The 25,435-nt window shown below is 42.3% G+C and overlaps 1 protein-coding gene across 5 annotated transcripts in view; it reads right to left on the reverse strand.

Annotated features, from left to right (window-relative positions):
• The window catches only part of LOC146392192 (glutamate receptor 3-like), a 92,083-nt gene that overhangs the window by 46,102 nt on the left and 20,546 nt on the right, over positions 1-25,435 (reverse strand). For all 5 annotated transcript variants that reach the window (XR_014801610.1, XM_084943188.1, XM_084943179.1 and 2 more), the window contains exon 3: positions 19,335-19,574. Coding sequence is in view for 4 of the 5 variants with exons in the window: in XM_084943188.1 (XP_084799314.1) it covers positions 19,335-19,574 (240 nt within the window). In the remaining variant the exon portion in view is untranslated. The remainder of the gene's footprint in view (positions 1-19,334; positions 19,575-25,435) is intronic.

Consider the following 25,435-nt stretch of genomic DNA (forward strand, 5'->3'; position numbering starts at 1 on the left):
AAAACGAAACAATCAAAAAAAAATCCTATTTTCACTTTCGAGATGAAGTGGGAAGTGAAAAACATGAATTATACTTTTATGTGGAGGAGGGATATACTGTTCTGTCAATCAGATTACAATCAAATAGTTCTTTTATTTTGAAATTGCTGATTTGTGCAGCATTTTGTCTCCAACTCTGCCTCTGGCAAACCCTGGACTGTGTGGGAACAATTGGATTCATTTAAGATTCACAGAAGATTCCATGCCTGCCTAGTTTTACATTTGTATGGAAATTAAGAGATGGAATCTAGTGGTGGTAAATAGTCTGTCCAGAAAAGGATTAGGCCTGCTTTTTGCTGCTGTTTTCTCAAAAGTCAGCATAAAAGTTTGCATGCATTCTGATTGGGACTATCAAAAAACCGAACAGTATCCTTTGAGCGCAACTTAATCTGACAGCCCTGAGAAGACTGATAGTTCCTTCTTCATCTCCACCAGCAAGTAAATATAATAAATGTCTTTGGTACTTCATGCAGCTCTTCCAGGATTACATCAGCCACTTACCTTTCTTGGACCAGAGTCCATCTCCAGATTCAGCCAATCAGTAAATTAATCTTCCTAAAGAGCACTGGAGACCCTCATAAATGCTTTTGTTACTAATATTTATTTCCAACATGGAGAAAATCCATAAATTCTATACACCTTCCTTTTTTTCCCCCACCAACAGGAGCCCCACATCTGTGTTGCATCTGAAAATGTAATACAGTCAACTACATAAATTATGGACGACAACAACAAGGCTTCCTTATCACCACCTATAAATCCCTGCAGTACAAATCCAGCGGCATGCAGTGGCTTCTGCTGCACATGCTCCTCGGGGCTAATCATGCCATCGAGACAGGGAGACTTTTCACGCGCCGCTTGCGACTCAAACATGGCGTACAGCGTAATAAAATGTGGACAACATCTATAAGCGTGGTGACTCTAACTACACATTCAATATACAGCCTGGTCACAAAAAATGTCAAAAAATCTTGACCGTACACATAAACATTTTATATAACTTTTAAATACTATAGAACTGCACAACCCACCATTTCATCAGCACTCAAATGATAGATTATAAAACACTTTATTTCATCGTAAATGTCTTTAAAATTTTATCGCTACCCTTATGCAAACTCATTCTTTATAATTATAGTTATCTGATATTTTGTTCTGTATGTATGTGGGAAATGAACCTCTGTGCTTTGGGGCTGATGAACAACAATTCTGCATCTTCGCCCTAAAAAACGAGGCGGTGACGTTAGCCACCAGCAATGCTGCAGTGTTTTTTTTTTTCCACTGCTAAAGTGCACGAGTGTTTCTACTATATGTTGCCAGGATACGGGCCAAAATAAATGTTAACTCTGACAAATGAATACTGCAGCAAAAGAGAAAACACACGGCTGAATTTGTCAGTGTTGAAACATCCCTGAGCGCCATATACAGGTGAGGTCATTCAGAGATGTTTCATATTTGTATAGGCCTGATTATAACATTTATATGTGTGTGTGTGTGTGTGTGTGTGTGTGTGTGTGTGTGTGGTTTTTTTTCCCCCTTTGGAGCCTTTGCGACCTATGGTGACTCATAACAGCTTTCTGTGTGGTCAGTCACAATGTGTATCTTCAAAAGAGTTATTTCAGCGAACAGTGAACAGGAATCAGAGTTAAGATGAAGGAGGTATAATGAGTACCGGAGAGACAGAGGAGAGGGGTAACTCGAGGGCAGAAGGCCAGCGTCTGACTTTAGTTTTTGAATATGTGAAGGTGGATAGGCCCCCCCCATATAAAAAAGTGGAGCTAAGTTGCTCTTTAATCTGAAACACACACTTGAAACAACTGTATAGTTTGTGGAGCATGCAGTGCAGGAACCGCTGCGATGGGTGAAAACTCAATTATTTCTGCATTTCTCTGCTATCAAATCCAGAAGGAGCCTAAAGACGGCCCGTGTGCTTATAAATCAGAACTGTTGCGAATGAGATCTTGTGGCAGTGTAGCGTACAGTGGCTGAGTGAGAGCTGCAGTCCTCTTCTTCGTCTGTGAACCGGATCTTAACAGGATGAGTTTTGAAGCGTCACCCGTGGCGGCTCAGCAGTAATTGAATTGAGTTGCATCTAATCTCATTGCCCAGCTCCTTTGGTTCCCTGCCTCTCATTAGGGTTCGATGCAGAGTGTCACAGGCCTCCATCTCTCTCTCTCTCCCCCTGTATTACTCACAGCCGTCTCTCATATCTCACAGCTGATCCAGCCTAACTAGGCAATTCAGAGAAATATTGCAAATTCCTCAAGCCATACACCTCCGCATTAGCCACGACTGACTGTGAGCTTCAGAGGCACAACTGCAGTATAGCACTCGCTCATATTACCTCATATCATTACACTGTATTATCACTGGTATTATAATAATCCATACTGCGTCAAACTCTACTGATCTTATCAAATAATGAAATGTAAGCAGATGAGTCAACGTTAAGCACACTGTGGTACACAATAAATAACAGCGGCCACAAACAACTAAAGCTACCACTTAATGGCAAAGAAGGAGAGATGGAGGGTAAAACCAGTTCAATCTGAACCAATTTCTGAAGGATAAATCTAAAGAGCACATGTGAAAAAGAGGTGTTGTCCACTGAGCAGGCAGTAAATGTGGCTGCTTTTCCCTCTAGCTTGTCAATCCTCTGGTAAATGAGAGTCTCTGGGGAGCTGAAACGCCCTGCTGAGCACTGTTCATGGTCTAAAAGGGCATCTTAAACAACTGAATGGAAACGGTGAAGATAATGCCTTTGATTCTTAATTGTAGGCTTGATACTTGAGTTGCGCTGAACATCTTTTGAGACAGTTGGGATGTCATCTTTATGCGTTTTAGATAATTACATAAGTGTTTAGTTCAAGGGAAAACTGAATTTTCAGAGGTCATTTTTAAAAATATGCTTAAACCATTTACCTCTGCTGGTAAAGTCATGCAGGTGAATTTGTTCTTTTTTCCAGATTTCTAGATTAAGCGTCTTGTAGGTTTAAAAAAAAATTATTTAGTTGCACAATATTGTGGCAGAAATGACAAAATAGGTGTGTCAAATGTTCTGCATGTCTGGTTAACACTAGAGGAAAGTGTTGGGGGGGCAAGCAGTTCCACATTTTACTCATAATCCATAAATATGTGAACAGTAGTGTTGGGAAGGTTACTTTTAAAATGTATTCCACTACAGATTACAGAATACATGCCCCAAAAATATATTTTGTAACGTATTCCGTTATGTTACTCAATGAGAGTAACGTATTCTGAATACTTTGGATTACTTAATATATTATCGTGCTTTTTTACAACTTATAAATGTTCTATAGCTGTGTGATTTATTACTATTACTGAAGGCTACTCGCCATACCAATAGCAACTAGATTTTTAAATCTTAATATAAAATGAGTAACAGTAGGGTGGACATTAGGTAAGGCTGCACTTTTTGAAGCGATCTTGTATAGAAAACTATTCCGCACGTATATAAAACAGGTCCGCGGCTCCGAACCGTAGTAAAGGGACCTCTGGCTAATACGTCCGGTTCCGTGTCGGGCTCATAGCCGAAAACTAGCTTTACTTTGTTGTCTAGGTCCGCTTTGCTAGTGAGAGACAGAGAGAGGCGTTGAAAGGCTGCTCCAACTGAACTTATTGTTTCGGAGGAAAACACGAACACAGCGCACAGTCGAGTCTTAATAGCGTACTTACAATTGGGCTCATCAGGCACTCTTTTTGGCTGCAGTGGTTATTATTGTATTCACATGCTTCCAGCTCCCGTTTCTGCTCGGTGACAACTCGTACTTTTCCACGTCATTATGAGATGCAAGATTGAGACAGGCATTTGAGCCTCTTAATGCGTGTTTTGTTTGGGTTTCCACCGGCGTGAAATTACCAAAAATAGAGAGGGCATAGCCTAACATATGAAACAGGAAAAGACTGCTGTGTAATCCTTTCTTTTCAACAAAGTAACTGTATTCTAAATACCACCCTTTTAAACGGTAACTGTAACGGAATACAGTTACTCATATTTTGTATTTTAAATACGTAACGGCGGTACATGTATTCCATTACTCCCCAACACTGATGAACAGTGACACTTCTGAGAATTACACACATTTTCATACATGGTCCCACATTTTCAAAGGCTCATAAGTAAATGGACAATTGACAGCCAGGTAGTCATATGATGCATGTTGCTTCAGGCAGGTGCTGCCTGAAATGGATTTTTATTTAGGAATAAAAGAAACAATCCTTATATTTATGCTATGTATATGTCTTAAAATGGCTGCAATTCCTAAACAATTCATGCAAACTCTTTTGTAAAATGTGTCAAAATAAAGCTCAATGTTTGCACTTTAATCAAGTCTTGATAATATTTCTCTTAAAATCCAAAGTGGTGGTGTACAGAGAAAGAACTGAACAAACAAATAGTGCCTTTGTCCAACGTGTTATGGAGCTAGCTGTAGACATTTAACTACAATTAAGTCATAACAGCCACACAATTGTTTTTCATTACTAGCCTTATATATTTCAGGACAACTTTCTTTGGACAGTTTTTATATTTGGTATCACTTCTTTACGGGTGCACAGCTACATTGAGTGCCATTAATGAGACGCCTCGGTTGAAGTTGAAAAGCTGTGAAACAACAGAGCAACAATCTGTTTAAAATTCTCAAGCTGTCAAAATCTCACTCTTCATTAACTGTTGCTGCATTTATATTTTATTATATAGACATTACCATGTGTGGGTTTTTCCCCCCTCTGTTGTCTTTTGAGGAAACCAGAATAAATAGTTAAAATATTTAAGGTCTGGCGAGTCTTTGCCTCTGGGCTAAGTATGCTCATGGGGCTCTGAGGATCCCTCTAGTGCAGGGGTCGGCAACCTGTGGCTCTTTAGTCCTTATAGTGCGGCTCCGCGTGGTTTGGGAAAATAAATTAGAAGTATTTAGCTGAAGTGTATTTTATTTATGTTAGTTCTTTTTTTTTTAACTTGTAGTTCTAAATTAGAAGATTATTGTGATATTGACATATAAAAATAAAATTATATTTTATTATTTTTTCATCGCTCAAACTAAGCGTCACACTCGCAGAAGCCGGTGTACCGGGCGAAACGCCGTGCATTTATCGAGACTTTCAACCCCAGGTAGGCCAATTATGGATCTTTGGATCCACATTATGTCAGCAGCTGTTCTCCTCCGTGAGCTTTGTTAAAAATAAACACCGCTCATGCCTCACAGATGACAGCTTACAGTCCTGCGAAAAGATGAAAGTGACTTCGTACAGCCCTGATTTGCAGACGCTGTGCGCAGAGGTTCAGGAGCAGAAGTCCCATTGTAAACATATCACGGCAGACCCGACGCTTTTCAGCATCTCTTTATTGACCACTTTTCACACACGGTTGCTGTACGCATACAGCCGGCTGTAGCCTTTCAGCTCACAGCCCGACACATACCAACAACAGCATAGATAGCACAGACGTTAAGGCGGCGAGGCGTGATTGTGGGTGCCGCTCAGGTGCGTCCGCCTCCCCTGCAGCGGCACTGCAGATGACGTCCCGCCACACACATTAACCAGGTAAAATACATATTTAGGCAAAATTTTGCAAATATCTATTTTTCATTTTTCAGCAGCATAGTGCTTTTTTTCCAATTATTTTTTAAAAGTCAGGTCAAGGCTCCAAAAGCACAAAGGCGACATAAGGGTGGCGGCTCACAACAGTTTTTGTTTGCTACATGGATCATTTTAGTTCAGCTGGGTGTCTTTCCTTTTGTTATATTTCTTTAAGAGTTCAAAATGTGTTCATTACATAAATAAAATGTAATTTTCTCTGTAGCACTTCATGGATTTCATAAGCAACACACCTTAGTTGTTCACACAAAGCATAAAGGTAAAAAACAATATATACAGTGTTATCTTCATTGTAGATGTCAAAAAGTATTTGCGGCTCCCAGTGTTTTCTTTTGCATGGAAACCAGGTCCAAATGGCTCTTTGGGTCTTAAAGGTTGCTGACCCCTGATCTAGTGTTTGTGCAGTGGAGATCAAAATCTTGGGCTTAGGAGGAAGGCTTTATCTGGCCTACTATTAGTCTTATCTGGTATAGCCACACAACTTGTATACAATAGGCTGTGGTTTAACAGGTTGTGTATTATTGACTTCTAAAGCAAACAGCTGAAAAAAAAAGAAGAAAAACTGCCAATTAACAGAAAAACTAGGCTTTGAAACAGATCAACTTGTTTAAAAAAAAAAAAAAGAAACATGTGATGTGATGTGAAATCAGGTCGTGCTGTGTTAGAGCTCCTCAGCTTCTTCCTGCCCACAGGAGAAGAACGCTTTAGAGACGTAGCATTCACCGTGAAGCAAAGTAGCCCAAAAGTGTGTAGCCAAGGCTTTGATGTGGTATTTACAGTAGGCCTATAACCACAACAGTTTTACTGCCAAGTGTTGTCCTAATCAGAAAGACAGCGCATGTCAAATCAAACAGAAGCAGCATGCTGTCTGTATCTTTAGAAGTGCATATATGCAGGAGGGAGAAGAGCTGCTTCACCACTCTGAAAATCCTCCCACAGATTTTTCAGAGCGTCTCCATCTCCCTCCCCCTTCCGTCAGTCTTTCTTGTCTATCCCTCACACATACTGTGACATATTATTAGCACGTACTATAACACGAAGAGGGGGGCGGGACATCCGTGCACACACGTAGAGCTGTGTGTGCACGTCTCAGAGGGGATGATCGATAACGATAACAATAGACTGATCACAAAAGTCTCCCAGCAGCTTTTTTCTAATCTGCAGAAACAGAAAGAGTAAAGACAGAGCCTTTTACAAAATAAGTCCAAATATTATTCTACTTTTTGTGTTTACTCTCGAGGATGACATTTTATTTGTCATTTCGAACAAACAAATTGGCCGTGTGACATAGACCGACCATCAAGGCAATCTACCTCTTCTATGGCTGCTTGAAGCAAAGGCCAGGACATTTTGTTATAATGAAAAAAGAAGCTCCCAGCAGTAATTTCATGGCTGCCGAAGCTAGCAATGGGTAGGTGGTAAAATGGCTTTATTCCAGGTTCAGTTAAGAGGACACAGAGAGAGCACGGGGTTTATTGTGTGCTTATTGTGACAGACGATGGCTCTCATATGATGTTTTTTATTTTTTACAGGTGCTTGACTTGTAGTTTTTCGAGGGGTTGCTGAATCACGCAGGTTCCTGCTGCAGGTTGGATTATCTGTATATTGAGATGTCACTTTATGTGCACAAAATAAAAACGCGAGAAAGAATGCCAGCGTCGTATAGCTTCCTCCATATTTCTTTAATATTATTTTTCTTGTGCATTTTATGGCTTCTCTGATGTGCCCTTTCTTGTCAGTGTGTCCAAGCTGATTTATTCTTCTGATGCATGCATAATTTAGTTTTTATGAAGCCGCCGTGAAGGAGAGGGCCACTAAAGCACAAGAGGTGTATGTGCATGTGTGTGTGTCTGCATAAAGTCTCAGCTGGGTGCAACTGATGTCCTATTTTAATGGCTGAGATGAGACCACAAAGCTGTGGAAGTAAAGTGTGGTCCATGACATAGACATGGTTTCAGTAGAGAACTGGCATTCACACTTATTATCTCACATTGCGAGTATAAATCAACAGTTGTGGGTGACAATATTGCACTTGACTAGACGTTATTTGTGTGAAATTTGTTTAACAAATTGAAAAGGGAGAGAAACGACTAATGGTGTGTAATCCTGCATGAAAAATATCGCTTAGGCTTCTCCGCACATATGAAAAGCTGAAAAGCTGCACGTAAAACAGCAGCTTCTTAAAGCTAAGAGAGGCTCTAAGTCTTTGTTACTGGGTAAAAATTTCCTAATAACCTTTCAGCATGGTTTAATTTAAGTGGTCTAAAAGAAAAGTAGACGTCAGCATCACTTGGATTCCTTTTCAGGTTGACTTGTGAAACGAAGATGTTAGCCAATCACAGGTCTTTCAGAGAGGTTTTGTTCCTTTGGGTTGTTTTTATGATAACCTTTGAACTATAAAAAAATCCTACATATAACATGTGTTTATATGTGTGGAGCTGCGGTTGTCAAACTGAGTGAGCCACTGCATTTGGGCTGTAGATGATGGCTGCAAAAAGTCTTTTTAATCTTAATTAATGTTTTCTTTTTCTTTGTCTTTTTTAAAAATCTTTTTCCAGATCATTGCTGCTTAATATGTAGAATAATAAGCAATAATATTTCATGTTTTTTTGTGTTGAATCACTGTAGTTTGGACTACACTTTTGCTCTTCTGGTAACGTGTCACATCTCTTAATTTGTTATGCTGTTTACACCAGTGAGAACAATGCCAAACCACTTCAATCAAATTAAAGGCCAGGCTTGATTTGGTTTGCCATCGAAGACATTGCAGGAGAGCAGCGGGAGGCATTTATCGTTTGACTCTTTCAGAGAACAAAGGCAACTGTCTCTGGATAGCCAATTAGAGGGATCGCTGAAGAATAGGGAGCAAGGTTCGCTTTGGTTACAGTACAACCGGCTGTGCATGATTGCTCACCCCATCCACATATCTGTCTTTCTGTCTGTCTGTGTTCTGTAGCTTGGCAGGAAGTAGAGATGAAGCTAACTATGTGCGGTCATCCTCCCATTCAAAAGCCTCCTGGCCTTGTTGGCACATTCCTCAGCCAGTTGTGCCAGGCCAGGAGTTATCTTCTCTGCCTGTTTCACTGTGTCTGTGGGGAGACATGGAGGTTTAATACAAAGCCAAGTGGTCTTCGATCGATGCCTGCAGATTAATAGAATCTGACAGATAATTTTTTTTAATCTCATTTTAGTGTGCTTGCAAATATTTTTTACACACAGTTCAGCAAAATTAAACTGCACCAAACCTTTTATGCATAAAACTAACAACCGAACCTGTGACTTAGCTAAAAAGATAAAATGTGACGTGTGCTGTACTGACGTTCTGCACGTCACACAAGTGGCGTGTCAGCACTGTGAGCGTGTCCTCTGTCAGTGTCACTCTTGTTCCAGTCGGTCTTTTTTGTCACATGTAGTCACCATCTTCTGACGGAGATAACAGACCCACCATGCTCCTAAGAACTATCATTCTTTAAAACAAAACCAACCTGTAAACACAAAATGGACATGATCAGCATGGCCTAGCCCACCTGTTTGCAGCCTGCTTCTTGAATCCTGAGATTAGAGTTTTTTGACATTATGAGCTACAGATGACTCTTACTGAGAAAAATCAGGACACTGCATGTTTATATAGTAGCCAGTTGTCAAATGCAAGGTAACCACACTGTAGTACAGTGTAAAGGATGCCCTGCTTTATCTTCTGTTATCCTCTAAATGGGGGCATAATTTACAAAATTAACATAATTAAATAAGACATGAAATGACCGATGGAGGCCATAAACTCTTCTGGATAATGTTTATTGAGATCATAAATCATGTGAGCTGTAGGGTTATTCTGGTCTTCTGTTTTTTGCAGCCATAGGAGTCACCCCCCTGCTGGCCATTAGAGAGAATGCAGCCATTTCCCACGTTAGCTTTATTTTAAGTTTTCATCTTTTATAGTCTACGGGTGAGTGGCTTTTTGCTTGGAATCATAGCCTGAAAATTAGCTGACAGTGAACACGGGCATAATTTATGAGATTTGTTGTTGTTTTTTTAAATGTAACATTAATTATCACAAATGTAGGATTTCTCCCTTTCAGTTTTGTACCTCGGATTTTAGTTTGCTGGTTACTTGGTCATTTTGAGTTGGTGTTTCACTTTCCTGGTCAACATTTCAAGCTGAAAACCGCTAACCGCTAACCACAGTGAACTATAAAACAAATAACTACATCTTTGCATAATTATGTTACATTTTTCCACAGAGGACAATTTTTAAAAAAATCAAGTTATTTGTTTTCCAAACCCACAGAAACAAATTATTGCTTCTATTATGGAAATCACAGGCTGACTTGTTTGTTTTAGGTTTAGGTTCAGACTGTTGTCTGGGAGACAGCTGCCTGGGTGATAATGAAAGAGCAAGTAACTTTTGTTTAGGAAGTAAATATATTTGTCTTGGGGACAGCTTGTGTGCAGTTCAGCTTCAAATAACTACTGTAAAGTCTCCATATAATCAATCAGAATAAGCTCGTAGACATTTGCATGTTTTATAACAATCCAGCCCCGCTGATTAGTTTGCTGAAGTGACTCAGCTGTAGTTGGGGTCATTGAAAATATTGGCAGAGTAAATCAAAAACATGCTCTGGGGATATTTTTAAGACTAAAAGCTGGGATACAGCTTCCACCTGGAAGATTTCTGCTCGAAGAACATTTGACTTCTTTGTACTGTAGTGGGGCTGTGACATTGAGCACTATAGTTTCAACTGTCAGCAGTTATATGATAAAAGTAAATAGCTCTGCGCTCGCTGCTTCAGCTGTGTTGGATCATTTTCCATCTAAATGTATCACATTTAGAATATTGATTGGTAGAGAAGATGATGGAAAGAGACAACGGGATTTTTTTCATCATGTCATCAATGCCTTGGTGTGGTGATAGATATTGCACAAAATGCTAAAATCTTCTGTCTCATCATGATAGATTTCAAGAGGTGGCGGCTCCAGCTCTTGTGACAAAATCTAGCAAACATAAAAAGTGCCTTCACACTGTCAGAAGACTCGGTCATATTTACGTCATCTTTCATAAATGTTTTATTATTATTTATTTATCCTGTTATCCTGTTGTCTCTCCAGACTGACAAAATAAAATAATGGAAAAAAGTAGCAGGATGACACAGCAGAGATGAAAAAAGAATGAACAGGCAACTGTCCTCCTGATGTCTGAGCTCCTCTCCCATACAGACTGATCAGTTCCAGCTTTGCAACAGTAACTGGTCACAACAGGCCTGTCAAGCTTTGGATTTATAGGTATACAGTGCATCTTAACTGTTTGTGTGTTCATGTCTTTTCAGACAGAGCTTTAGGACAGGATTATCTGCCCTGATTAAGCTGCAGTTGTTAGCATGGCTGGATAACTAGCCTAAGAAACTGTAAAAGGCAGAAGAGTTACAGCTAACACCACCCTAAACAGACCCTTATTTGTGGGCTTGGGGGTTACGTTTAAAAAATCCCATTGTGGACGGGCGTGGAGGCTTGGGGGTCTGGGGGTGCTCCGCCCCCCGGTCTGGGGTGCTGGCCGGGCCTTGGGGGCTTGGGTCCTGGCTGTTGTGTCGCCGGAGCAGTGGGCGGGTGGGTGCAGGGGGGCTCAGCCCCAGTGCAGGGGACCTCTGGTGCATTGGCCCAACTAGGGGGCTCTCTAACTGGTGGGGAGGTTGTTACATCTTTGCAGGTGGTCTCCTCACTACAGGAGCTCACTCTGCAGGTGGGGGGAGAGATATAGGAGAGGGGGAGAATGAACTCAACCTGGGTGTCTATTGTCTTGTGTAGTTTGGGAGATGATTGGATGATGGGGTGGGTGCAGTTTTCTCTGGGGTGGAGTCGGGTGGGCTGCCCCGGACTCTGAGGGGCTGGGCAGTGCTGCTGCTGCGGGCCCCGGTCCGGATGGGCCTGGGCCTCCTTGCCCTGGTGGGTTCCAGAGCGTGGGGGTGCCTACTGGGGTCAGCGGGGGAGCTGGCCCCAGGGAGGGGCCGCTTGCCCCTCCCTTTCTTCCCTCCCCATCCTCAGCTGCCTCCCTATTCCCGCTCTACCACACCCACCCACACACGCAGGGCTTGGGGTGCAGGTATGTCACCAGGGTGCAGGGGAGGCACTCCCCCTCTGTCCCCTTCTGGCCGCCTGTGCCTCAATTTTATTCTGTAACCTAGACATCCACATTACTCACACTCTCACATAACACATACATATAGGGCCTTGGGGGTGGGCACGTTTTACAGCATCCAGAGGATGGTCGTTGTACTCCAACCCACCTCTGGCGCTGGTGCCCTACCCTCAATTTTAAATGCATTTAGACACTGAGGGTTTTCGGGAGGAGCCGTGCTGCTCTCTGAGAGGAAGCTAGTACCATGCTCTCCTGAGTTTTAAATGCACTTTAGAACAGCACACAACAACATTACATATGAGCGGGCGTAGGGAGGTTTGAGGTCTTCACTCACCCCGGTTCTGTTAGCCGTCAGGGCTGGGGGGCTGGGAGGAGGTGCTGGCCGTCAGACTGGGGTCTGGGATGCGGGGCCTCCCTGCTACTGCAGATAAGGAGGTGGTCCGCTTGCCTCCACCCCAGAGAGAAGGGTTACATCTCCTGGGTCTAGGTGCGGCTTGCCCCTCTGGGGGCGGGGGTACCTGGACCTGGGATATAGAGTATGTTTGGGGAGTGCGACTGTCTGTACAGTGTCTATTTGTGTCTGTCTACACGTTGGGTGAGTGCCGAGTATTTGGTTGTGCATATGGGGGTGGGAATGCACGTCTGTGTCCGCGTGTGCCTGTTTGTCTGTGTCTATATGTCAGGTTGGGTCTTAGACTCAACCTCTCTGGGTACATCTCTGGGTACGGAGGCCTATCTCCCCTCACCACACTCCCTGCCGGTGGCTGATGCCCTTAGACGTTGGTGTGTTGGTGGTCCTTGTCATCTGGGGCTGGGCGCTCATGCATGTACCGGCTCACTCCTGGTGGCCGATTGGCGGGGCCGGGCGCCTGTGGCCCGGCTGGGCTCCTTCCGGGGGGTGGGATGCCCTCAGGCCTCTGGCCTCTGGGCCTGAAGCTCGGTCCTCTCTGGCACAGCTGGCTGCCGGCGGAGCCCGCGGGCACGCCACTGCAACCCCCTCTGGCCTCTGCTCCGTAGCTGCGGGGTGACCTCTCGTTTGGGGCTCTACTCAGCTCTTCCCAGGAGGGTGGCACGGTTCCCCCCCCCTTTGGTGGTCCTCCTCGGGTCCTTGTACTCTGGGGCCTCTGGATATCTGGGGCCTGGATCTCCTCCATACCTGCTTCATACCCTGGTGGACGGGGCTATGGCTCCCCACACTCCCTAGCAGATCGTTACATGGAGAAACCTTTGGAATACAAGCATGCTGATCCACACAGGTATGCACACAGGTGTACACACGGGTGTTCACAGACGCGGACTACACCTTTCTTGGCTGCTGCCTCAAAGCACATTGTGCGCTGTCTATCTTGCGTGCTGCACAATATCGTTTATTATTTAGTATCTACTGTTATCTACTGCTAGCTAGTTTATTGTGATGGTGCTGTTTTTATTATGTTGCTCTTTGTTGTTTGCTTTCTCTTCTGTTTTTTTTCTCCATACAGGTGATCCAGGCGTTTTGTTTGTTTGTTTGTTTGTTTTTTCCTTTCTTCCCCCCTTTCTCACCATCTCTTCTCCCCTTTGGTTTTCTTTCTCTCCCTCTCTTTCTTTCATTCTTTCTCCCTGTCCTATCCCCCAGTCACGTCTGTCCCGTTTGTAGCAACCGAAAATAAAATAAATACATAATTATAATAAAGGTCAATCAAATGGACCAATATGGCAAGGCCATGATGATCCACTTGGTAAAATAAATCCGCTTGGCATCTTTCTTGGCCTTAAGACAACAATTCTGATGGCTAAAGATCCAAACGGGACACAAAAAAAGAAAAAAAAAGAAAAAAAAAAAAAAAATCCCATTGATGATTTTCACAGAATTGTATTGACACACCTGGAGTGAATACAAATGAATGCTAACGGAGTTCAGGGGTTATTAAGTAGCAATTATTTTACTAGATCTGGGAAGGTTACGCTCCAGCAACCATCGGCAAACTAATCACACAAGATGTCACTTCAGTCAATATTTGACACAAAAAGTTAAAAACATCACATTACCGCCACACTGTGTAGCATTAATGGTTGTCTAAAAGTTTTTATTTTGGTTCCATGGAGCCAGACTGTCTCGTAATATTTTAAAATCTTCTTGTTCTCTAGGCCTTCTAAAGGTCTTTCAAAATCTGAAGAATAAATTTGGCCATACCAAGTATTGACTGTTCTTTATGTACTGTATATATGCTGTTGCAGGCCGTTCTCACTCCCGACGTGTAATATACCGATGATTTGTCACATCCTGAGGCGTACTATGGGAACAAGAAAGGTGACCTTCCACATTCCTATGCTACGTGCCGGATTGTGGATGAAATCTAATAGAGTGACGCTCCTAGTAACACACGTTCCAGCCGTGTATTCCAGCCGTAACCCTAGCCCTATACCTAACGTTAACCACCACCTTAATCGTGTTAGTGTTTTCCAAAGCGATTTAAATAAAATAAAGAGTATATTAATTTCTTAAAGTTCTCTCTTTCTCTTATATTTAATATAACCACACTACGGACGGACAAGAGACTGTTTTTATGCGTTGTCGTTAGCAAATACGACGGTAAAACCATCGCGTGTCCGCTTGTTTATTTTCCACATAAACCTTTCACAATAAAGCTCAAGATCCTGTTGACACTTTTCAAAATAAACTGAATCACGTGAAAGAGTATGCAGTGTTTACGGATGAGAAGCAAAAAAGAGCCGCCAGGTGCTAAAAAATAAACCTTAGACTCAAATGTTAGAACAGGCTTTTCCCCGCAGCATGCCGTGTAATAAATACAAAGAAAACGGCGGCCGTTACAACTTATGTCTGAAAATGTATAGTTTCATGCATCGGTTAAAACACTCGACTCCAGGCACACCACGCCCAGCTGGAAACACTTCAAGCTGCCCGAGATTCACAGAATTTTCAGAAAATGTAAAATTTTTGTGATTTATATCGTTATCTGGACGATAGATGTCTTATATCGGGATATGAGATTTTGGTCATATCGCACAGCCCTAGTATAGCATTTTAGCTAATTATACCTGCTTATTTTATGTATAGTAGTTGACTGGCTATAAACTTCAAAAGAACGAAAGGCTGTTTTTTCATGACTGATCAACTGGTCTTTGTAGATGTTGACATTTGAAATATTTCTGTTGTTGCCGTTTCATGTAATACTAAAGGTTTCCCTGAAATTAAAAAGTCAAAAATAGCAGCAACAACCAACTCACGAAGCTAATGTCAGGCATTAGCGACAGGTAAAATTTTCATTCCAGCCAGCAAAATGTCATCAAGTATGCCTGCTTTTGTTTTCAAAGGGCCAGTTACTTCAAAAGTGCTACGAACACGGCAGCTCTGACATCCACACTGAGCTAACTGAACCTGAAAATCCCAATTTGTTTTCCTTTGTCAAACATGCACCATTTCGTATGACTGCTTACAGTTTGTTCTCTCCAGCCATCATTTCTTGACTACTTTGCTGTGCTTAAGGAAAGGTTGCATCTACTAGACAACAACGGTGATCTCCAAGAGGAAGGGACATAAGAGAAAGCTAAAAACATATAAGGAAGAGGTATAGAACGAAGTGAAATAGGAAAGAAGGAAAGACAGAGACTCATAAATCAAGTAGAGGTGAGATTGCTGAATCAGGGTTGATTGTGCCTGGGAGAGACAATAAAGCCTGTAATCATCTGTCTCTGCTGCACAGAACTGGCAATTATCTGCCCATACCTGACCGCCAGAACAGAAAGGGCAAGATCCATCTACCTTCACCCTATCACCCTATAGAGCTCCAGCTTTTAAGGGGAAATTCATGTACTGACGCAAGCTGAAAGCAAAGAAGAAGAAAAAAAGAAACTCCAGGAGTGCTATTGATATTGAGAAGAAGTGTTGCTGGGATAGTCTTTTTTCATGTATGAAATGTTGTGGGTTGAATCAAAGTAGTAGCTGTTTGGATCTTTCATCTCGTTCCATCCACACACATATTAACACACATGCACACGCATAATGTATCCTGTCAATATATTACCTCAGATAAGAGAAGAGTAGCCACTCATTAGGCTAGTATAACACTGCCTACGGAGGCTCCATTTGCTTCCAGTGCAGTTCCTTCATCATAACGTCTGCTTTCAAACAGCTGTCTGATATTGGCATTTAGGGTACAAATTTCCCTCCATTTCCCTCCAATACATCTGAGCCCGAAGCATATGGACCATCACTCTCCGGCTGAAAGCACTGCACTGAGGCCTAAAAGCATTTTTTGCCAGTCCAATAACAGAGCCAAATGAATAGTGTGGCTGTAATTAATCTTTTCTATTGACTGAATAAAACCTCTTGGTGGAACTCAGCTATGTGATTTCCCCCCCTCTGTAGCACTGTGTGTTTTCCATCCCTAATAGAAGAGTTTGGAGAATAATTGCAAAGTTGCTTCCAGTATTATGAATGATCAATGCTTTTATAAAACACAAATTAAAAGGCAAAAAAGGCACTCAAGAAACTAATACATCGAAGCAGGTGCTTTGTGGCAAACATGAGCCTGAAGCAGAGCAGAGGGTCAGCTGTGATTTCTACTTGTTTGTTCATTTCGCTGCTTGCATACTGCAAAGTCAGAAATCTGTCACAGCCACCTGCATGCAGGGACATAATTTAGACTTTTTAATAATTAATTACAATCCTCAGACAAAAATTAAAAAAGAGAGACCCAGAGCACTGTGACAGATTAAGGTGTTGAATATGCTACTTCTATCCTCCGAAGAAGGACATCTTAAGCTCATTTAATAACAACAACAACAACAACAACAATAACAATAATAATAATAATAATAATAATAATAATAAGTAATTATAAAAAAAAATAATAAATTGATGTGATGCTGACCTATAGTGTCAAAATATAATCAGCAAGCCGCCGGCTAAAAGCGACTAACTGCTCACCATACCTCCCACTCACATGAGTCAGCTGTAAGTCAGAGCATGAGAACTACAAGGTTAGTACGTGAGCAGAACTTTAAATAGTTTCCTGAAACCGAGAGATAGATTCAAGTTTGAAAAGTTAAGTAAAAAACTTTGAAATTAAAGTACTGTGCAAAAGTCTTGAGACACGCCTTGTTTCTTTACATTGTGCTTTCAAGGAGCCAGACTTTCCTGTACTGTTTTAAAGGGGTCTTGAACAATAGTACAATAGTTCTTCAGACTTTCTGAAGGTCTTTCAGAGTTTTTCTCAGGATACTCTAGGCCTTGTACCCGACCATTTCCAGAGATTTGTTTTAAAGATTTTTTTTTAACTGTGACCTATGAGTCCTTCAAACATAAAAGAGGCATCTAACTCAAGGGATGAACCAGTGTTTTGTCCAAACATAAAAGAAAACTTGTATCTTTAGAAGAACTGCCAGACCTAAAAATACTATCTACACCAGATAAACAATATCTGCAAGTCGTATCCTTTACAAACAGGAAAGAAATCCAGGACCTGACACAGGACTTGAGAAATGCATCTAGGTTGTCACTGGATCCGTCTACTGTTCACCTAAGCCTTAAAAATGGTCTCAGTGGAGGGTGGTTGTCAATAAACCATTCCCAAGGGAAGGAAACAGGGATAAAAGACTGACATTTGCCAAATTACACAAGAACTGGACTGAACATCCATGGCAAGAGGTCTGATGAATCCAAATCTGATGTTTTCAGTTAAAATCCTCATCAATATGTATGGAGCAGGTCAGGAGAGAGCTACAACCGTGAGTTTACAGAAATCTGCAAAACATGGTGGAGGCTCCGTCATGCTTTGAAAATGCAGAGAGTTGTCTGTCAGCTCTCTTTTGCACCAGAGGGGTAAAAAAATCATGCACCCTTGAAGACCATTTCCTCAGTCACTCCTCTTGGTTTAGCGAGCCGTCAGTGTCCATATTGCCAAGGGAGCTGCACTACCTGATAAGCAGAGGTAGAGGTTCTCTGACACATCTGTCTGCTTGATGAGCCAAGTGTCAAAGCCCCCCAAAGTGCTGGATGGAGTGCATCAATAAACGACTTTAATCCCCTCCTGGGGCCAATGTCCTCCCCCTAATAAGGGATCGTCTTACACCACTGGCAGAAAGGAGAGAGGTAAAAGTGACTTGGCAGGGGCTTCAGCACGGGGATGTACTGTACACTGGGAATTGTCTGTACACAGGTAACAGGCTGTAAATCAAACGCGCCTGCTGTTGCCTTAATTGCAGGACGGAATTGGTGTTTTGTTTCCTCCTCCTCTTTATTTTCCCTCGCTCCTTTGCCCTCTTCGCCCTTTTTCACTCTTTAGTCTATATGTCTGTTTGTTATCACTCTCGTCCTATAACACCGCCTCTGTTTTTATTTTCTCTTTTTTATCTCAGGCTATTTTGCCCACCTCCGCTATGTATCCCACTCTGCCCCAGACGGTCTAACTTGCCAGACAGAAGTGGAAAAGCAGAAGGATGGGGGACGGGCAGTATTGGTTGTGCTGAAGGACGAGTGGGTTGCTAGCATCCGCAGGGAAGATCCAATGAGTGTCCTAGTCAGAGTGACCCTAATTAACCACATATTATCTGCAGGCTGTGTGGAGGATTAAGGCCCTCAGCTCTAGACCCTACAGGCCTGGAGACCCATAGACAGAGACTCTCTGCTAAAGCACACTTCATATTCTGCCTCAAAGCAAGACAGAGAGAGAGGTGGGGGCGTGAGGCAGGACCATGAAAAAATAGAACCAAAGAAAAGCAGAAATCTTGCTGAAGGGAAGACAGGTGGCTTGAAGCACATCTGTGGGTCAGGACCTTTCTATAATGAGCAAATAAACAAGACAAATTAAAAAAAAGTGCAGGAGGAATATGTAGTGACTATTACTGACATAATTTGGCTTTGTCTGTCATATCCCGAACATATCCATTCCCCCCTCTGCCCAGGTGGTGTTTGAATAAATTTAAGTTTTTGTAGGAGGAGGGGATCATTATTCTACGGAGAGCTAATGAGCTCATTTTCTCACCTGACATTAAAAATCCCAGAAATGAACACTTGGCTACGTTGACAGGTTGTCATATACACGGCGTCAACAAGGCAATGCAATCTGGGAACTACAGAGAACCCTCATTGACACAAACAATAAGCAGCCCCCACAGGCAGGCAGAGACTCTGATTTCTGTAGAAAACATTTTAGTAGCAGCTGTGACATACCTCATTTCAGATGAAAGACGAGCCAATATCAACAACAAGATTAAACAGGAGATTAACTGACACCAAGCAGCCAACTGTTTGAAGAATCCAAAGGTTATAGCTCATAGAGCATGCCGTCTCTTAAAGCATAATAGTTATTACCAGTGTTATGAGCGGCTGGTGAATTTATTTCACATTTACATAACAGCCAAACCACTGTATAAAATAGTGCAGTGTTAACAGTTCAAGCATTTACAGGGCTTTCATGAAGCATTACGGGGTAAATCTATCCCTTACTAACCCTGCTGTTCGTCTGCCATTCTGAGTCACTGCAACATGTTTCCGTGATGTAATTCCGGCTCTAAGTCCCGAGTCGAGGCTCGCACTGTCACCTACCTCGGTCGGTGTCGTAGAGGTAGACGAACTTCTGCCATTTGTAGTGAGAGAGGAGGCTGAGGACAGCACCCCGGAGGGCAGGCCGCATCTGGATGACAAACTGCACCTCATTATCGGTGGGGTAACTGGGTGTGACAAAGGAGGTGTGCAAAGCGCCGCAGAACGAGGTCAAGGTGTTCATGGACTTCTTGTCGTAGAATCCGAAGATGGCGTACACCCCGCGGGAGAACTGAGAGCAAACTGCAGGGACAGCAAAGTACATGAAGGACACGAGTTAAAAAAAAACATGATCATTCTCCACAAGAACACTTTATTTAATTCAATAATATCCAATCGGGGGTTCATATGACTCTAAAGGAAGCCCAGTGCACTTGATAAATTGTTAACAACATAAATAGCTTAAGACTCAGAATCATAATGTTGTTGTCTTTGTTTTCTTTACGATGTAGCTTCAAAAAATACATTGATTTCTCAATTTCTTTCAAATTATTATTCAAATTATCATTATTAAGCATCGTTAAACCCAAATGATGAAAAAGTAAATCAAACTTTCTTTGTCTTTTGTGCCAGCATTGTTGAGATTTTAAAAAGAAGCAATACAACGTCTGCAACTTTCTCATATCTTATAGAATGAACAATCAAATATATTGACACGGCTAATTCAGAGTAGGTTTGGAGAGAACTCAATAGTGTACCTATTGTGAGTTACAAACTGGGGAACTTGAATTTTTTGAATAGTAAAAGCAGGCCAATAAAAGACCATTATTTTATAAGCTGTTTTGAGTCCTCCGGCTTTAGATTAACCCCTTAATTTAGAAAACAATCTAGAAAGGAATCAATATAAAACAATTCCTAGCGTTGCCTACCCAAAATGCTTTCACATTTCTTGTAAACCTTGTATGCAACCCTGTCTTACCACTAGTTCCTCCCTTGAGGTCCTTGCAACAGTTATTAAAAGCAATTTTTAAGAAAGTAACCTATGACTGTGTGCACACGGAGCGTTTGTTGTGCTTTATATTTGTTCCATCAGTAATGGCAGATGGAGAAAGATTTGGTAGCTCCAGTTTCTCCAGTCAGTATGTCAAAGTATACTTTGATAAGATACTGAACCCCAAACTGCCCCTGTTCCAGTGATAGGTAAAAGTATTTTTAATTTGAATGCTGATTTGTCTATTTCAAGTCTCACCCTGAAGTAGTGATACAAAAAAGGGGACTTAAAAAAAATCTTCCTGTGAATACTTATGTTCGGAGGCTGCAGTTGATCTGTATTGAGCCTTTACATGTTTTCCTGTGGCTTAAGGGGTTAACGTTCACTAAGTATGGAGACAGCATTCTATCTGAAGGGGAACAGATCCAGTGGTAGTGGTTCAGAAATGCAGGAATTGCAGCATTTCTGTGTGTCTGCGTGGCAGTCAAGTGATAGAAACATCACGCCATTCACTCAAGGTCTCCCGCACCCACTAGGAGCTCCCGCCAGTTATCGCTTTGCTCCCTCTTCCACGGTGAACGACTTACTGCAGCATTCACAGCAGCTGTGTGCACCGCTGCTGCCTGTCGTCGCTTCTGTTGCCTCCCACGGAAGAGCTGAAAAAGACAACTCTTTGTGCCTCGAGTGCCAAGTGAATCTAGTTTCACTTTCAGTGACCTTACACACATGTTTGTGTTTCAACAACTCCACACAGTGTTTGCTATTCTCCAATGTGCGCTGCATGATGAGAAGTATTGGGTCACACCTCTTGGTGTTTTCAGGCCCATTTCCACAGTGTATAAAGTGAACGCCAAGCCATGCAGTTTGTCTTTACAAATATTTGTGAAAGAATGGGTCGTTTTGAAGAGGTCACCGAATTCGAGCCATGGATGGGGTGGATTAGTGATACATCTCAGTCACAAAGTAGGAGACCACATAATGTTACAGAGCTGAGGTGCATAGTGTCCCAAACCTCCTCTGGCATTAACATCAGCACAAAAACCATACACAAAGAGCTTGGCAGTATGGGTTCCAATAGCCAGTCAACTCCTGTACAGTAGGTGTGATGTGGCCCAGGACCTTTGTTTCTTAGTGTCACAGTGCTTCAGTTACGTATCTAATGTGAACAGAGTCAAAACAAAAAGACAAAACAGTTTTAAGACATGCAAATGAAGATCACATTTCAATAGACTGACCCAGAAGGTCAGCTTCTGAGGGAAAAAACAACCACTTTAACTAGCTGCACAAAAAAGACCCTGTTTTATAAGACTGCTATCTAAGGAGACCAAAGGTGGAAAAAAAAAGAAAATAAACAGTTACACAATCATTTTCACTCTAGCAAACTATGTAATAACCACATCAGGGAATGAACATCTCAGTAGCACCAGTAGCATTTTTGATCAGCAACATTTCTTGAGAGACGTTTTGATTTGTTTGTGTATTCATCGTGCACTCTGGCGGGATGGCGTAAATTGTTAGGCAGGGGAAACTTCCATTCACTCAGAAGCCATTAATGTGTAAACTAATATTTAGAGCTACAGGTGTGTTTTGCTTTCCTACTCTATCATGAATGACTGTTCACTTATTCTGATTGACTCTCAAGTGTTCCCGCTGGGTAATCAAGCATTCTTAACATCCGTAAACACTTTGAATATTCCAGAGGATGACGGGGAGGAAAAGGACGGGGAGGAAAGCTCTAGCCAATCTTATGTAATGGCTATGTTAAAAATGTATTTTTGATTGGCTAATGGACAAAAAATATAAGTCATATGATGGGGAAACATCAGATATTGCTTTGACTCTTGCTCACTTCTTTAAATAATCTCTGGTAGTATTCTTTAAACTGGAAAAAACAAAAAACAGAAATCCATCACCAAAGTGACAGATGGCATTTTGTGTGTCCATCTTAATCAAGGAGAAGATGCAATCACAAACACAAAATAACTTGTTTTCCTTTTCTTGTGCCCGCAAGGACTCATCTGACTTTGTAAAGAACTGTGCTACAGCATGCACAAACCTTTCTGATGCTCAGAGGACAACACAACAGCGCTTATGTATTTGACTCTTTAGCACAATTGCTGTGTGAATAAGAGATCTGCTGGGATTTTCCTCATCCTCTTTAATTCTGTTCCCTCCCCTATCTGTCCTGGTACAGACACCTCGTTCAAGGTATAAGCAGTCTCAGTCCCAGTCTCACACACACCACAGGCAGGCACGCGCACGGATGCAGAGGCGCAAGCACATACGCACACAGCCGCGACGCAGCTCCTTGATAAGTGAATCAACAGATGGACAGCCGTATTGTGGGTAAGTGCTGTTGGGTAAGTGGTGCAATCTCCCACAATGAATGGGAGCCAGTAGGAGTTCCAGCTCTCGTCGAGGCCCACTTTTCTCTGCACTCCCTCTTAATTTGGCCCGGTACTGACACAGAACCTATCCTACGGGACCAGATCTGGCAGCCTCTTTCTCTCTGCTCAGCTGTCCTCTTCTTATTAGGTTGAGCTTGAGCAAGCCTAAGTTTCCATAACATGTATGTCCATGCAATCCCTTCTCGCTCTGCTCACACTGCTCTTTTTTGCTCTCATCTTCTTCCACGGTTTGTCCCCTCACAGAAGTGCAAAGCTCTGTGTTGCGTTGATCCCATGAGGGTAGGTTCTGCCAAAAACTGATATACTGCTTTTTTGGGGGGAGACATGCACCAGTTACGCACACTGCAACAGATCTGCCAGCATCCTCAAACTCCACCCCTTAGATATAATTCACAGTGAACTCTTCTGCTTCAAGAGCTCCACACTCTTTTCCTCAGTCTTTCCGTACTGTCCACCTCCAGAGTCATGCTGCGTTCCAGATACCTCAGAAGTCTGATGTCGGAACAGGATTTGTTTTGGCCTTTAGCATGGTGGAGCCATTCGATTTATTACTAACAGTACACAATAATACTTGTTTAAAAAAAAAAACACAGCTGCAGCACATTCATGGATAGATCCTGGTCAGTGCTCGGCTTATGGTTTATTTAGTGAGCTACAAATACACAACAGTGGCAGTACAGATGAAAAGATTTACAGTTTTACTACTGTTTACGTTCACTGCAGCCATCTTGGTTTGTTAAATCAGGGTTTCAGGGAATGCTCCGACTTTCCGAGTAGGAAATTCAAGTTGAGGGGGAGAGGATTCAAATTCAGACTAGGAACTTGGAAATTCTGACTTCCAACTTATTCAGGAATGCACCAGGCGTCTTCGTGTGAAATAGGTTATGTGATTGGATAGCCAATCACAAAGCTGTGCGATGGCTGTATTGTCCAGATCGTACTTGTGTTGCCATTCTTAAACAGTACGGGCCAACTAAAGATGGCACCTTAAGGCTTAGAGGTGTCCACAGTGTGTCCTCTCTCCATCCCATCACCACCAGCTGCTCGCTACAGTTTTTCCTTCCTACTTTTACCAAGTGGATCCTCATAGGGGTCATTGTTGGGCATTTTCTCTGTACTATTGTGGGGTCTTTATCTTACAATAAAGCGCCCTGAGGTGACTGTTGTTGTGATTTGGCACTGTGTAAATAAAATTGAATTGTTCATGTAGCATAGCCTGAAGATGAGCTGCAACCCCTTAAAGCTAAACTACGACAGAGTTGCTGTTGATTTTGGATGATTCTGGAAAAGAAACATCATCTCATCAAAAAATGATCCCTTTTATTCCCAATTTTTACAATCTGCTGTGAGAAAATAGTAACGAGCAACTTGCTTTTTAACTCGGTGCAAAAGGATGAAAAAACAAAGTCGTGTTTGCTCTTATCATCAACAGCAGGGAACTCACAAAAGGGATGAGTAAGTGTTTTTTTTTCTTAAATCAAGGCACCAACTTTTGTGCGATATTGTAACTTTCTTTTTGTTTTACATTTCGTTGTTGAAAGCGGAACCAATTTCCTACATCACTACTTTGCCAATAACTTTAATTAATTTAATTAGAATGCATTTTTTAATAATACTAATATTTTAAGGGTGAATAACAAGACAGTGGAGCAGCTGAGCAGAGCACATACAGCACACTGGGAGTTTTATTTGCAGCAGCCAGAGAGCAATCAGTAGAAACACCGATCAAGCTGAGGCTGGTTCTTTGCAGTGAAAGGGAAATTCATTTGGACAAACTTGTGGGAATCTCTTGTTGTCTCAACACAAATAACTTGTTGCATCAGTATTTCTTAACCTTCTAGTATCAAGATGCCCCTTGTGTATGATTCTGGAGAGACAAACTCAAATCCGAGTAGTGTCATACACCTCTCCATACGGCACTTCTCTCCACGTCCTTCACTGTCTAACTCCGCTCTCTTCTCCTCCGTCCTCGCCACCTTATTTGACCTCTTCTTTTGTTGCCTGTGTTTTTTCTTTCGCCCCAGCCATCTGGTCATCCCCCAAAGCACACATCTTCTTCAAGCATGGCAGGATCTCTTTCCACCTGAGCGCCTCCCTCTTTCCACACTCGAATTGTTCCCTCCCCATAATATTGCCCCCAGTCCATCAGTGGACCGAAGATTGGTGTTGGGGAAAGGAAGAAAAAAAACCATGGTACAGTCAGGGGACAGGGCTACTGTGGAGAAATGTCCTGCCCTCAGCTTTATGTCTCTGTAATTAAATAAACGTGATAGAAATGTTTTGCTCCGCTTGGAAATAAGCGGCCTGTCTCCAACTCTGAAGAAATAACACATCAGATAATAAGATTCAGTGGTTCTGTGTCACCTTGAGTTTCAATAATACTAATTTACTCAAGAGTCCTCAGACAGCTGTGTGCATGTAGAGTCATTATAGGAGCTTGTATGAGGACTGTGTGGTAAACAAGACTACATAGATAACTCCCTCTCATCTGCTCCCTCTCCTTTCTTCATTCTCCAATCTCATTTGCCCCTCTTTTTTCATTTTTTTCTTCCTCTGCAGCTAACTGTGCCTCCACCCCCCACCCCCCACCCCATCACCCACCCACTCCCCCTTCCTGCTGCAGGGAACCATGCATCCCATCTCCAGTTCACTGGTCAAACACACACAGTGTGCCGCCCTCATTCCCTTCCATAATCAGGACAGTCGCTAGTGCTACAGGGATGTTACATTTCTGATGCATCACTTGAGATGCCTGGCCTGGAATG

This window comes from Perissodus microlepis, chromosome 2 (genome assembly GCF_051167445.1).
Source record: "Perissodus microlepis isolate ML-2025 ecotype Zambia chromosome 2, ASM5116744v1, whole genome shotgun sequence".
Taxonomy (NCBI): domain Eukaryota; kingdom Metazoa; phylum Chordata; class Actinopteri; order Cichliformes; family Cichlidae; genus Perissodus; species Perissodus microlepis.